This window comes from Cololabis saira, chromosome 14 (genome assembly GCF_033807715.1).
Source record: "Cololabis saira isolate AMF1-May2022 chromosome 14, fColSai1.1, whole genome shotgun sequence".
Classification (NCBI taxonomy): Eukaryota; Metazoa; Chordata; class Actinopteri; order Beloniformes; family Belonidae; genus Cololabis; species Cololabis saira.
In genome coordinates this window covers 5,187,311-5,201,655 of record NC_084600.1, presented here as the reverse complement: position 1 = coordinate 5,201,655, position 14,345 = coordinate 5,187,311, and the positions used below count along the sequence as shown (strand labels likewise).

At 43.0% G+C, this 14,345-nt stretch overlaps 2 protein-coding genes across 4 annotated transcripts in view; one reads left to right on the top strand and one right to left on the bottom strand.

Annotated features, from left to right (window-relative positions):
* LOC133459486 (glucocorticoid receptor-like) overlaps positions 1–9,262 on the top strand; it is a 99,193-nt gene extending 89,931 nt beyond the window's left edge. For both annotated transcript variants that reach the window (XM_061739462.1, XM_061739461.1), the window contains one exon: positions 3,317–9,262. In XM_061739462.1, coding sequence (XP_061595446.1) covers positions 3,317–3,478 — 162 coding nt within the window. In that variant the 3' untranslated portion in view covers positions 3,479–9,262. The remainder of the gene's footprint in view (positions 1–3,316) is intronic.
* Positions 9,263–9,996: 734 nt separating this feature from the next.
* The window catches only part of LOC133459484 (rho GTPase-activating protein 26-like), a 165,390-nt gene continuing 161,041 nt past the window's right edge, over positions 9,997–14,345 (bottom strand). For both annotated transcript variants that reach the window (XM_061739459.1, XM_061739460.1), the window contains exon 24: positions 9,997–12,126. In XM_061739459.1, coding sequence (XP_061595443.1) covers positions 12,038–12,126 — 89 coding nt within the window. In that variant the 3' untranslated portion in view covers positions 9,997–12,037. The remainder of the gene's footprint in view (positions 12,127–14,345) is intronic.

Here is a 14,345-nt window from a genome sequence, read left to right as displayed (position 1 = left end):
CGCACACTCACGCACACACACATTCACACACACACAAACACACGCACGCACACACACATTATTATAACGGACTTCCTCTTGACTAAGTGGTATTATTTTTATAATATAATGTGGATTATTTTTCCTCCCATGTCTCAACTTAAAAAAAAAAAAAAGGTTTCAGCCATTAAATTCAGTTAAAATAGTTAGTAAAAATAAATAGTAAAAAAGTTAAAATACCTTCCTTTCCTTGTGTGACGTGTGTTTGATGTTCTGTTGTGGTTTATGAGGTTATCAAACCATTAAACTGCATTGTTTTGTTTACATTTGACGCAGGACGGCTGTGTCAAATGTCCCAGGGTTTTATTTGTCTCCAGCTCCGGCTGACGTCACGTCAGGCCTCGTAACTGGTCCAGTTCAGCCCCAGCCCACCGATACGTCCAGCTCGGTTCAGCAGCCACTTCTTAAAAGCTGCTCAGCAACAGAAACCAACAGTCTGGTGTCAGATATTGAAAATGAGTCACTTCTAATGTAATTTGAGGAGATGGTTGATGCCAGCGACACGAGCGGAGAAAGCTTAGCTCAGGGGCACGTTTATCTGTTTATCTGTTGCGTCACCTCTCCTTTTCACAACGCCGAGCGTTTGCAGCGTTTCTGCTGGAGTCTTGAATGAGAAGTAAACACGTTTCTTGACTTGGTGCTGGAAATGTCTCGGTCTCGTCGCTCCGTCAGTCCGTCCAGAGTGAAGCAGAGGTTTCAGCGTGTGTTTGCTGGCAGGTCAGTTAAGCTGGGCAATCACTGTGCGATATTTTAAATGGTTTGATTCAGTCCCATCTCAAACTGCACGACTGGATCGCTGAGTTCAAAAGTTCACAGCCCACGATTTATGATCTCACACTGTACGACCTGAAGCTCTGATGCTCCGTCTGCTCACACTATACGATCATAATCCTCACGTCGGACTTCTGTAACTGGAACGGTTCTGCGTTAAATCAACGCCGTACCCTACGCCGTAGTCTCTGCGTTGGTGTAACGCGGAACCATAAATCAGCCTTTAGCAATTTGTGCCATTCTGTGTGGCGATAATTGAAAAAAGATTAGACAACGTCGTGATTGGACAAGGAATTGGCTGGGCAGACGTGGGAAATGCGGTCTTTTTTTTCTGCTATTAAAACATGATTTGTAATGTGAATTTGCAACACTTTAAACTACAAATAATAGTTTTCGACGTGACATCAGAGATTGCGCATGCTCTCTGTGAAAGGATGAGTCAAATCAGGTCGTAGCTGCTTCAACTGTGCGATACCTTCACGAGTGTGGTTTGTTGAGGACCCAAAAGCAGGAGAGCGAGAGGCAGGAGTTCCAAAAACAGGGTTTATTCCACCAAAAACAAGAACCAAAAACGCTGCAGAGCAGGATCGCCAGGGCAGAACAAGAACAGGAATCCAAGAAACTACGGGAGAACATGGAGGGAGCAAACAGTACGGACCGACAGGGAGCAGGGAAAAACAAGACCAGATATACACAGGGGATAAAGAGACACAGGTGTGAACAATCAGGGCTGATGGAAGACAGGGGGGGCAGAACAGAAACTCAAACTGGGGGAAATAAAATGTCAAACCCTGACATTACCTTCACGAGGAGAGACCAGGATTTCAAACACGTTTGATTTTCTTGCGAGCACACGATTCGTGATCGGGAGCTCGTCGTGAGGTGTTACTCTCTCGTCGTTGGGTTGGGTTGAAATCTGTCCCGATCGAAAAAATAGTGGCACGACTGGAAAATCGGTTCAAAACGAGCCGACAATCGCACAGTGTCTGCCCGACTTTAGAGCGGGTTCTGGAGCGCTGGACGTAGTTTGACACGGTCGTGCTGGAGCCTTGGTCGTACCAATCCAATAACTACAGACACCCCCCCCCCCCCCCCACCCCCCCCGGGTAAAGGAGAAAGCAGCATGATTGATTTCACTGGAGCTTTAATCTGATTGGCTGACGCTTGAAAACTCTTTTTTTGCTCTTTTTGTTTTCCCAACAATGTCTTTATTGATTTTAACATGTTGCATTTACATACAAATGTCATTCCCGCTCTCTTGGCTTGATAATGTATACATTTTTAGATATGGCAAAATGACCTTGTGTATAAACGCACATTTAACAGACGACAAACAAAAGAAAAGAAAAAACAAGGGACACCTAAAACAGCAGATTGTCAGGAATATTTGTGGTTGATCATATTATTTTGAGGTACTTAAATTTAGCATTGAATTTCAGACTAAATGGCTTTGACATTTGGCCACATTAATGAGACACTCTCACACACGGAGGTCTAAATTTACAACTGATATGTAAAAGAAACAGAACAAACATTTTCTGTTTTAACATTGTATAGGTTTCCTTTGGAACTATTTTTGACCAAGTGTGAGCTGGGAAATGTTTTAAAATCCTGGGGCCAGATTCACCAATATGTTCTTAAGAACGATCTTAAGAAATGTCTTAAGATCTAAAATTAAGAAGTTCATAAGAAAGTTCTTAAGTGCAATTCCTCAATATTTTCTTAAGAACCGTCTTAAGAACTGTCATTTCTTACAAATGTCTTATTTTTCCTACTTACAAACTTCTTAAAATATGTCATTGCATTGCACGCGCCAACAAACAACATTTATAGGTAGTTTGGTCTTAACCGTCAGTCACTCACTAAACATGGAGAAGGAGAAAAAGAGATGCAGGAACTTTTCAAGGTTATGGTGGATGAGATTAATGTGGGAAAAAAATACTATTGGGGAAAATTAATAATAATTAACTACCACGCTAACTAACATGCTAACAAACAGTTAACAGGCTCTTTGTGTAATTAATTACAAAGTATATCCTCAAACTATGACCTACTAGTCTAAACTTGTCTAAACTGTGTTGAAAAAGGTGATATTAGAGTCTTACCTTTTCACAGAAGACATCTTAAGGCAGGTCAAGGTTGTCTTAAAGTTAAGAAAAAAGTCAAGAACAAATTTGACAACTTTTATTTCAAGAATACCATTTATTCTTAAGTTTTTTCTTAAGAAGAAAGTTGAGAAAAAACTTTTTTGGAGAATATGACTTCTTCTCTTTTTTCTTTTTAAGACTGAAGACTTCTTAAGACTTAAGAAAAAAAATGATACTTAAGAAGATTTTTTTTCTTAAGAATGTTTTGTGAATCCGGCCCCTGATTTTCAGTTTATTATTCCGTGTTCATCTGTTTAAAACAGCGGTGAAGACGCACCTTATGTCGCTGCTCTAAATCTAATTCTGCTAATGAGAGAGATAAAGGAGGGATTGTAACTGACGGGGCTTTGTCTCTCCAGATGGTGGAGGGTCTGCTCCAGATCTGCTTCTACACCTTCGTGAACAAGACCCTGAGCGTGGAGTTCCCGGAGATGCTGTCGGAGATCATCGCCAACCAGCTGCCCAAATTCAAGGAGGGTGGAGTCAAGTCTCTGCTGTTCCACCAGAAAGGACTGCCTTAAACTGTGAACCGATGCCTTAAACCCCGCCCCGCCCCGCCCCGCCCCGCCCTGCCTGCTTCCCCCGCCTCTCCTCGTCTAAGCTTTTGGTTGGTTGTTTTTGGTTGTTTCTGTTTGCTTCCTTTGAGCCCCCCCACACCCCCACACCCATCCAGGCTTTGACCATCCAGCCTCGTGTTGGAGCTCAACACCCGCGTCCTCTAACTCTTTATTCCAGTCCTCCGGCAGGACGTTCAACCACTGACCTGGAGCTCATCCCTCCCGGCTAGGCCAAGAAGAATTAGCCTTTTTTTCTGTTTTGTAACCCCTTCCCCTCTCCTCCCCCCCCCCCCCCCCCGTGGCCCTCAGCTCAGATAAACAGCACTTTCTTACGACGTCCATCCTCCTCGTGCTTTCTCTCCCGCCTCCAGAGCGTCAGCGCTGTGTTTGGCTGAGAGAGCACCGTTTCCTCCCTCCACACGACACTCAGCAGCCACGATTGTCAGATCAAGCCAAGAGTTCGCCGGCTGACCAGCTCCAGGAACCCGTTCAGGATGAAGAAGAGGACTAAAACAAAAACAAAAAAAAACGCGGGAAAGTTGGACACGTTCTCTGACACGAGAGAGTGGAACCAGATCAACTTACCTGACCAGTTCAAACCTAAACAGCTCCGGGAAGATTCTTCATTTCTTTTATGCAGACACGATTCGCTTAGCCAAATGTTTACACAGGATGTATCAGAGGGAAAACCAGTGCCTTTTAGTTCTTCAAGTTGTCCCGGCCGTCTTTGCTGAAGCCGATGTTTCCTGTGAGATCCTGCGTGGACGTCGTCCCGGTTGATTTCTCTGCTTTCCAAGCTGACGTTTGTGTTTGTGTTGCTGTTAAACGGCTGATGTTCTGGGTTCTGACCTGCAGGACGAGCGTCGGTACGGAGTAGGAGGCGTGACGGCAGCGTGACATTTTAATGCTCTCATTTTTTTCAGGGACATTTTGATAATCAGGTAAATAGAGAAAAAAAAAAGTTAAAAATCAAAGAAAAACGATCACCACACTTTCACACATTTTCTCCTTAGCCATGTGACGTTATATATTATATTATACAGATGTTCGTCGCACCGCCGTATCGGTCGTGAATCGTGTCTAAAGTCAGAGTTCCCTGATTATCCCGACAGATACTTTCATCTCAACGCGCCGCCAGCAGCACCGAGCTCTTTAAACTCCACGGGAGTGTAAAACAGCTAATATTCACAGGTACGTTAAAGCAGCACAAAGGAACCTGGTCATGTTTGACTCTCCTGGTCCGGTTTAGAGTCACTGTTTGGTCTCTGTCTCCTCCTCCGTCTCCTGGAGTCAGATATGTTGGTGCAGCTAGATGATACTGCTTTACGACTTCCGGGAGTTCGCTTGGCGTCCGCAGGCCTTGTTTTCAGCTAAGCTTAAGCCGCGTGACGACGATCGGTGCCGTGGTGGGCCCGTTTCCACGGCAACGGCCTGAGGCGGTAGAGGATTATGGTTGCATCAAACCAACGCAGAGCACACGCCGTCGCCGTGACGCTGTGGTGAACCTTCTGACTTCTCCGTCACTCCATTTCTCCGCGGTGCAGTACCCCCCGTGACCGCTAATTCGCGATCTTTTTCTGAATGGTTTATCCAACTTTTTCCGGTCACAGTGAATCAAAGAGATAAGGACAACTATTGTGCAAAAAACGAAAACAAAAAAAATCACACATACACGAAGAAAAGAGGGCTGAAAGTTCACGACTGCTTCAAACCGGAAACCGGAAATGCATTGCCACCAAGCGAACCAATCACAGCCCTCTCGTCTGCGTTTGGTCTGCGTCGCCTCGAGGTGTAGTTACAATTTTTGGGAGGTGCACGTCAGTGACGGCGTCACTGACGGCGTCAGTGACGGCGTCAGTGACGTGTGGTCTGCGTAGACGCGTAGCACATGCCGTAGGCACGGCGTCGTTTTGATGCAGAACCATAACTCAGTCTTGAGATGCTACGAGGTGTTTTGACCCCAGAGTTGGACGTGTTTCCTCTGCATTGTGTGTGTGTTTGGAACAGTCCAGACCAACTACACAGCTTGTAAATGAAGCGCGAGCTTGTGGTCGTTTGTGCAGCGAATGCTACCGTTACTTTCTCTTGCAATCTCCGTGTGCTCACGCACGAGCCGGCCGTCTGCAGGAGTTCTCTCGGCTTCTACACGCAAAGATTTCTCCACCTCCGGAGACGGGTCTCGCTACGGCGGTTTGGACGCACCGGAGTGGTTGCCGTGTTCACACTGACCCGAGCGATGGATCGCACTCACGTCCGTAGTGGCGGTGAAAACAACAACAAACCCCCAACGTCTGGTCTGCAGATCTGACTGGTTTCATCACCGCCGGTGACGTAACGATACGCAGTCAGGGAGGAGGAGAGTCCAAAGTTGCTGATAACAACGGCAAATAGTCCTTAAAACTGAATCAAAACCCTTTTTTAAACATGGAAGAAGAAAATAAAGTCCTTTGTGCTGCTTTAACATCTTGATAATAACAAATAGCTAATTTTCGCAGATGCAATTGAACAAATAAGGGTTTTATCCAACATGCACGCACGCACACAGTCAAATCTCCAGGGTCTTTGTGTTAGAAAACAGCCATAATGATTGGAGTATACCTGGAATAAAGTCATCCCGCTCCGATTCTCAGATAACAAAGTGTTTTCAGTGCAGGTCCACTCTCTCTCTCTGGTCCTCAGGAAATTAGAGCAAGCCCGTTGGTTCAAGCCGAGCTTGTTTTTCTCCAGCGGGCCGATGATTACGGCCTCAGATAAAGTACCGCCATCACAGTAATTCCATATCAACCAACTCACATTAAACTAAGCATGTAATAGTCCTGAAATGAAAAAAAAAAGTTTGGAGAAAGTGCTAATTGCTCTGAGAGAAGACGACTGAGCTCTTAGTCCTGCAGCCTCTCGTTAAGCTCAAATAAGACGACTAAAACCCCCAAGATAAACAAACATTCCACTCACAGCCGTTCTACACAAACCCTTTAAGTAACTTCATTCTAACATCCGCACACTAAACTACACTTATTACGACTTTGTACCTGGAAAACAGAGTAACACGGACACTCTGGGTTGTTTGGTTTTAAACGTCTATTACGGTGATTATAATAGACCCACTTCTATTTTCAGCTCATTTAGAAGTTGAAATGTTGGGAAAAGCTGCATTTAAAGTCCGACAGATTTGGGAACTAAAGCTCAGGCTACGAGTGATCACAGCATTCACACACGCGTCTCAGCAGTGCCAAACGTGACGGCAGGGTTTCTCTTCTTCTTTCTTTTCCCCGGAGGTGTGATGTGATGTGGAGTCGTAGGGCTGCTCCGTCTGCAAGGTCACACCCTCCGTGTGCAAGGTCACACCCTCCGTGTGCAAGGTCACACCGACACCGGCCTCAGCGGCCCGGCGGTCGTCATCCACGGGTGTTGGCCGGCGTTTTGGCCAAAGCAAATACAGGAACCAGCTCAGATACGGAGCAGCCGGTGTTCTGCCAATCCTCGCTCCCTGCCGAGAAATGCTACTTTGTGGTTCTGCGCACGCGCACAGTCGATTTTCAAAGTTTGCATCATTTCTTGCACGATGTAAAATGGATAATATGGGATGTTGAGTATTTGATCCTTCAGAATACACGACCCATGACATGAATTGCAGAAAGGCTGATTTATGGTTCCGTGTTACACCAACGCAGAGCCTACGCCGTACCCTACGGCGTAGGCTCTGCGTCTATTTAACATAAATCAGCCTTTACACTTTGTGAACATTATACGATAAAGAGAAAAAACAAAAACAATTCTATGGCTTTATTTGATATTCATTCAGTCATTAGCCTTTATTTAACCAGGCAGGTCATTAAGAACATTCTTATTTACAATGACGGCCTGGCAAGAGACAAGGACCACTTGGGGGGAAAAGGAAGTGGTTTAGGGAGTAAAACACAGTAAAATTGTAGCTCTACAAAGGTAGAAAACCATTAGGGAGCATTTTTTGGCAAAGCAGCAGAAATTGTCAGAACACCGGTGCAGCCGGAGCAGCGAGTGCCTCCACCCTCCTCTCCCGTCCTCCGCGTCCACCCGCCTCTCCGGCCGTATAGATCCCCAGCCGTTTACTCCGCTCGCACACACATAACCTCAACGCCAGATAGCAGGTCGCCATGGCGACGGGTCATTTGTACGTGACCCAGCGCTAACAGCCCAGCGGGCTCTGAAAGCGTCCGTGCTACCGTTCAATTAGGAAGCATGTTTTTCTTGTTCTTTTTTCTTTCATTTGTTTCTGCAGCAGCAGGGTCTGTTCCTGTGCAGCGCAGGCTTAAGCTTCAAACCGCCGACGCTGCTCACGCGGCTCACGCTGCTCACGCTGCTCACGCTGCTCACGCTGCTCACGCCGCTCACGTCGCTGCGTGTCGTATTATTTCGGGGAGGATTTGACTAAACGCTTCTACAGTTCCGTGGTTTCCGGGCGGCGGTGTTTCAGAAGAACCAGCTTTAACGTGTAGACCCCAGCTCGCGTCTACATGGCGTAGTTGTACATAGCAGCACTGGACTCGGTGCCACACTTCAACAGTGTCTGTTCCTACATTATATTTTTACATTGACCTCTATACGCTCAAGTTTCTCTTATCTTTCAACTACATGCTCAACTTAAAGGCCTTGCGAAAGGGAGACAGAGAGCCATAGAAATACGATTTCAAATCAGGAAATGGACATTATATTAGAGCTTTTGGAGATTAATCTATTGTAAAAAATGACAATATTTTCTGTGATTTTGAATACATCTGCTTGATCCTCTTTGATATGACTAATTTTACTCAATCATTTTTGTACATTGAACGAGTCGAGAAAGTAAATACTTCTGTTCTTCTCTTTTTCGGTTTCTTGGTTTGTGTTTGATAAAAAGGTAGATGTGTTGAATACATTAGGACGCGTTAAACATGTTTGTCTCGTGACATAAATGTAAAATCCTAGCAGTCAGTGGAAAAGCCTACACGAATAATCACTGTGGTTTTGTTTTTGGTTTTTTAAGATATAAGGAAATGATGCAGAGGGGGAGGGACGGCAAGTTAGAAGGACTGATTCATGCGCTATACAAGAGTGACCAAAGCAGAGGAGGAAAGGAGGAAAAAACACAAAAAAAAAACAAAAAAAAAGTAATCAAGCAGTTATATTTTGTGTAGCACCTACTGGCTTATTTCTAGCCCTTCTGGTTTTATCTCAAATGTGTCTTTTGTAAAGGTCTTAGCTTTGGATCTCATGTATATTGCTGTGAGGACTTACTGGTCACTTTAAGAAAAAGAAAACAAGAAAAAAAAGCAACAAAAAAAACAGAATCTATGTGCAACTAAATTTTCTGGAGCTTGATGGTATTGCACTACCCTCATATCGGTCTGTTTTGTATAAAATAAATGCAAATATCTTTAAAGATTAAGGGCAGATCATGTTTCACTGGTATACATAGCTACAGCTTTCATTGAAGTCTGTTTTGTTTGTATTTCAGTTAAATATATGTAATCCAATGTAAAGAAAATATATAAATATAAAAAAGTTTGCTTAAAAAAAAACTGTAGTTTGTATTTACACTTCTGTAGTCAGTGTTGATATTTTCACCTATCTGATTAAATGTTGAATTAAGTGATCGTATCGTTGTTTGACATAGGATTTGGCGTTGTGTTGGATGAGGCTTCTGTCATCACTGGTGCGAAGCAGAAATTTGGAAGAACTTATTTCTCTTTAGTTTAACCATCTTGCACAATAAAGTTTCCTGGTTTTCAACACTATGGTGGTTTGATTCATTTATACTTTCTCCCAGGGGATTCATGATTGAATGGGATGTGGTAATGATCATTTTTGTGTAATATGTACTCAGGAGTAACTGGAAGAGGTAGAAATTTAGCCTTTTTGTTTAATATCCCAATGATTATTATATTTTATTTTTTCTTTTACCCACGAGTACCAAAATATTAGCATTTCCACTGCAGCATGACTCAAAGATAACCGATAACCTTTGTCAGAATTGTCTGTTTGAAATAAATCCAGTTTTTCTGGACTTGCTTTACATTTCTGAGACAATTAGAACAAAATCAATGATTACAGAGTGAAAAATAACTATTGCAGGAGCGTTGAGGATTCTCTGACTGATATCAATCACTTTATCAGTTCCCATGGCAACCAGGCTCCTCTGCAGGTTGGGATTTTGATTCATGACGCAGTTTATTTATTTACCGTTTTCAACTTTGCTTCGATAAATTAAAGTCTGAAGGCAAAATGAACTGAGGCATAATTACCAGCAGCTTAAAAGAACCATTAGCTAAATTTCTGCTGTTAAATAATTAATATGTTACATCTTATTCAGTCCATGTGTGGAATTAAGTCAATTTCTGGTATTTGAGGAGTTATTTCAGTGTGTGGAGCTGGTGAATGAACAGGGAGTGGTTTCTGCTGGTGACACTTTAAAGAAAAACAGAAAAAGGCAGGCGGCATAATAAAAACTGAAGCAGTGACTTTTCTAGATTTATCTTTAATTCTGCACAATCCTTCACCAAAACATCTGCAAGAATATTTAAGGCTGCGGACAGTGTTAAATATTACAAAATTCTGGCAACAAAGATGGAATTAAGGAATTAAGTTAGTATGCTAGAAATACAAAATATAAAATTTCACGCTTGAAAAAATTATACCTCATCAAATGCTGTGAACTTATTTACATGCTCAATAATCACCTCAAAACGGATACAGTCCAGTATTTCACTTTTAAGAAAGTCTTATAAATAACTTTAGATATGAACAAAGTAGTCTCATTTCACATTCCAGCTTTTATTTTGTAGCCTCCCATTTATTACTCTGACTAAAAACCAAAATGTTCTTAAAAAAAAAATCTAGAAAATTTGATAAAAAGATTCTCCAAGCAGTCTAAAGGAAAAAGAAACGGAAGGGTAAAATGAAACTCTCAGGCAGACTAGCTTTATATACATCAAAGAACAATTTTGAAACTAAATGATTGCTTTTCTTTAAAGCTGAGCTATTCTCAACGAACAAGATTAAACTTCCATCCAAATTATTTTCAGCAATGTTATTGTAATTTTACACTTAAAAAAAAAATAAAAGAAAGATCCTGGAGGTGGTAACCGGCGTTGACGAGCTTTTAGAACCAGGAGGAGACTTCAGTGCTCTGTCACGTGAGTTTAAAAAGAAAAAAATACAACTTCCTGTTTGATTGCGAGTCCTGGAATGGGCCGTCATAGCAGAACCGTGACTCACCGGACCACACGACGGAGGCCCTGCAGCCGGAATCACTCCTACTCCTACACTCCTGCACGCCGCTGGGAATGTGATGGTGGAAGTTGAGTGAAATGTTTCAGATTTTTAGTGCCGGCTCTGCAGGGGTAAACAGAAAATGACTATGACTACGGCGCTGACCTCCTGGCCGGCCGGGGCCATTCCCTGCTCTCCCCGTCCAGCCCCGGGGATCCTGCAAATGTGACCCGGGGCGAGTCCAGTCCCCTGAAATGTGCAGGCCGCTGTCACGAGGTCTCCCAAATACACCCAAACCCACCGGTCCGTTTGCTTTATCACCTCCCAGTTCTCAGGGAGACGTGAGCCGTCAGTCGGCCAGGGAGTGAGACCGGTAGGTTAAAGCTGCTCGCTCCTTTTCATGTTCACTGTCATTAATTAATGTTGCAAGAAAGAAAATCTACCTCATGAAATGAAAGAAATGCTAAAGCGGTGGCAGTGCAGACCTAAATAAGCTCAGCTCACACTAGTCAACTCATTTATACAAATAACTCTCTAACCACCTCCAACTGTCCTCTGCACGGCAAAAACTCTAAATCTTACCAGGAATATTTGTCTTATTTCTAGTTAAAATGGCTAATTTTTTGTCAAAAAATCTCATTACACTTAAAACAAGAGTCATTACCAGAAAAATAACTTATTTGACAATTTTCACCTTTTTCAAGTAAATTTTCACTTGAAATAAGTAGAAAAATCTACTTTATCTTCTCTAGATTTATCTTCTCATTACAAGCAAAAATATCTGGTAGATTTTTCTACTTATTTTAAGTGAAAACCTACTTGAAACAGGTGAAAATTGTTGTTTTTTCCAGTGATGACACTTGTTTTAAGTGTAATGAGAATTTTTTAATACTAAAAATGAGACATTTTAACTAGAAATAAGACAGATATTCTTGTTAAGATTTTGAGTTTTTGCAGTGTGTTCCTCTCTCTCCCTCACACACACTCACACACACACACTCGTCATCTCCACCACAGCATCGATGGCCATCCACAAAAATCCAATCACAGCCAGTCCTCTTTCCCAGTGCATTGTGGGGGTTTCTCCAGTCGGCCACTGCGGTTCTGTTTGGTCCAGTTTTTCTTCCCGTTCTAGAGGACACAAAGCCCAAAGAGAGCACTGGTTACAATGTAAGCGCTAATGGAGTCAGTCCAACGTGGGGCGGTCATCTCCGGTTCTGTCAGGTCCAGTGTGGTCTCCTCACTTCCACAACTATCCAGAGATTTGGTTTGTTTGTTTGTTTGTTTGGGCTTGTACTATAGATACTCCACATAGTTCTCTGGTATCAGTCCGGTTCGACCCTCCAGAGTCCCTTCCAACCAGCCAGGCTCCCTGGAAGAATGGACTGCAGGGGAAAAACACAAAAAACATTGGTTTATTTATGTGATATTTGAAGAAACTGGGGGAATGTTTGTAGACATAAAAGCACACCTGAAGTAGGATTGAGGAGTTGGAATTAAGATAAGGATAAGTAAAAATACAAAGATGACGGAGGGGACATACGTAGCCAAGAACTGATGTTATTGTTGAGTGTGATAAAAGCTCCCTAATGTCAGTTACACTGCAAAAACTCAAAATCTTACCAAGAATATTTGTCTTATTTCTAGTTAAAATGTCTCATTTTAGTCAAAAAATCTCATTACACTTAAAACAAGAGTCATTACCAGAAAAATAACTTGTTATTTGACAATTTTCACCTGTTTCAGGTACATTTTCAATTGAAAGAAGTAGAACAAATCTGCTAGTGGAACGAGATTTATCTTCTCATTACAAGCAAGAAAATCTTGTTCCACTGGCAGATTTTTTCTACTTATTTCAAGTGAAAAATTTTTATTACTTGCGTATAAAGCCCAAAACGGCTTAGCTCCGCATTATTTGCAAGACCTGATAGTGCTTTATGTTCCTGGCAGAGCTCTCCGTTCTCTGAGTGCAGGTTTACTCGTAGTTCCTAGAGTATCTAAATGTAGATTTGGAGGGCGGGCGTTCTGCTATCAGGCACCATTACTATGGAACCAACTTCCAATCTGGGTTAAGGAGGCTGACACCACCTCCACCTTTAAAACTAAACTTAAAACCTTTCTGTTTAGTAAAGCCTATAGTTAGTGTTTAGTAAACCTCTAGCTGGTGTTGGTAAATCTCTAGGTAGTGTAAACTCTAGTGTGTTAGAGTCGCTCCTGTAGTTTCTTGTGCTGGCCCCCACTTTTCTTCTCTTTTTTCTCTTTTGTACATGGTGCAGCATCCTCTGCTGGTGGCAAAGAGCATCTCTGAATGCACAACACCGGAACCTGCAGCGTGGGAGTGAGAGGGGCAGGGCTAACGGCCCGGGCAGGCGGGGGAGAGGTTTGTCCGTCAAGACTCCTCTCCCTGGCCCTGCCCCTTCTCAACCTTTCCCCGACCCTGCACCCCAACCTGGGACTTGATGATTGGGCCGGAGCTTCAGGAGCTGCGTGCTGGCCTGCGGTCCCCACCCCCGGTCATCCCGTTGCTGCTTCCACCTGCCTGCTGTGCTCTTGACGTCCCCGACTCCCCAGTCTGGCCTTCGGCAGGAGGGTCCCCCCTTATGATCCAGGTCCTGGTCCAGGTTTCTTCCCTCCTAAAGGGAGTTTTTCTTGCCACTGTTTGGCTTAAGGTTTTTCTTCCAATAGGGGAGTTTTTACCTGCCATTGTTTATGTAATAATTGCTCGGTTTATGTTCTGGGTCTCTGGAAAGCGTCTAATACAACTTTTGTTGTATTAGACGCTATATAAATAAAATCGAATTGAATTGAATTGAATTGAAAATTTACTTGAAACAGGTGAAAATTGTCCAATAAGTTATTTTTCTGGTAATGACACTTGTTTTAAGTGTAATGAGATTTGTTTGACTCAAAATGAGACATTTTAACTAGAAATAAGACAAGATATAATAAAAAAATAATAATAATAATAATAAATAATAAAATAAGATATTCTTGTGTAGATTAGAGTTTTTGCAGTGTAGTTCCTGTGAAAGCAGCGAGGATGCTCGGAGCGCCGTCGCTCTGCTCGTCCTGACCGTCGTAGCAATTCAGCAGCTGGTAAGAATTTGAGCTACCGCTGTGAGCGTGCAATTATAGTAAAGCCGTGAACTGTATGTACGAGAGGACGCAGCCTCTCGAACCCGCGTTCAAACCAACCACCAGCAGGAGCAACTCCTCCGGTTTCACTGAAACATTAGGATAATGAATCGTAGAGTCACAATGGAGACCGGCTGCAGGTCCACCACATTTACCATGACGGGGTTTTTAAAGTGCAAATGCTGCAACGTGCTCTGCCACTCATTTACATAGTTAAAAGAGGAAAAAAATACTAACATGAAACTACAAAAAGCCTATGCTGTCTTTATTTGATTCTCCTTGATCTGCCCAAATTAAATTCATAGTTTGGACAAAGCATGAGTCACAACTGCTGTAATTAAGACAAACACTCCTCTGAGATTCTACCATCCATATGTATTTTCATGACTGCTATAATAAGGCATTAGGTAGTAGCATGACTCCATGGGGACGGATCGAATGTTACGTCCTTGGCCGGCGATGAAAAGGC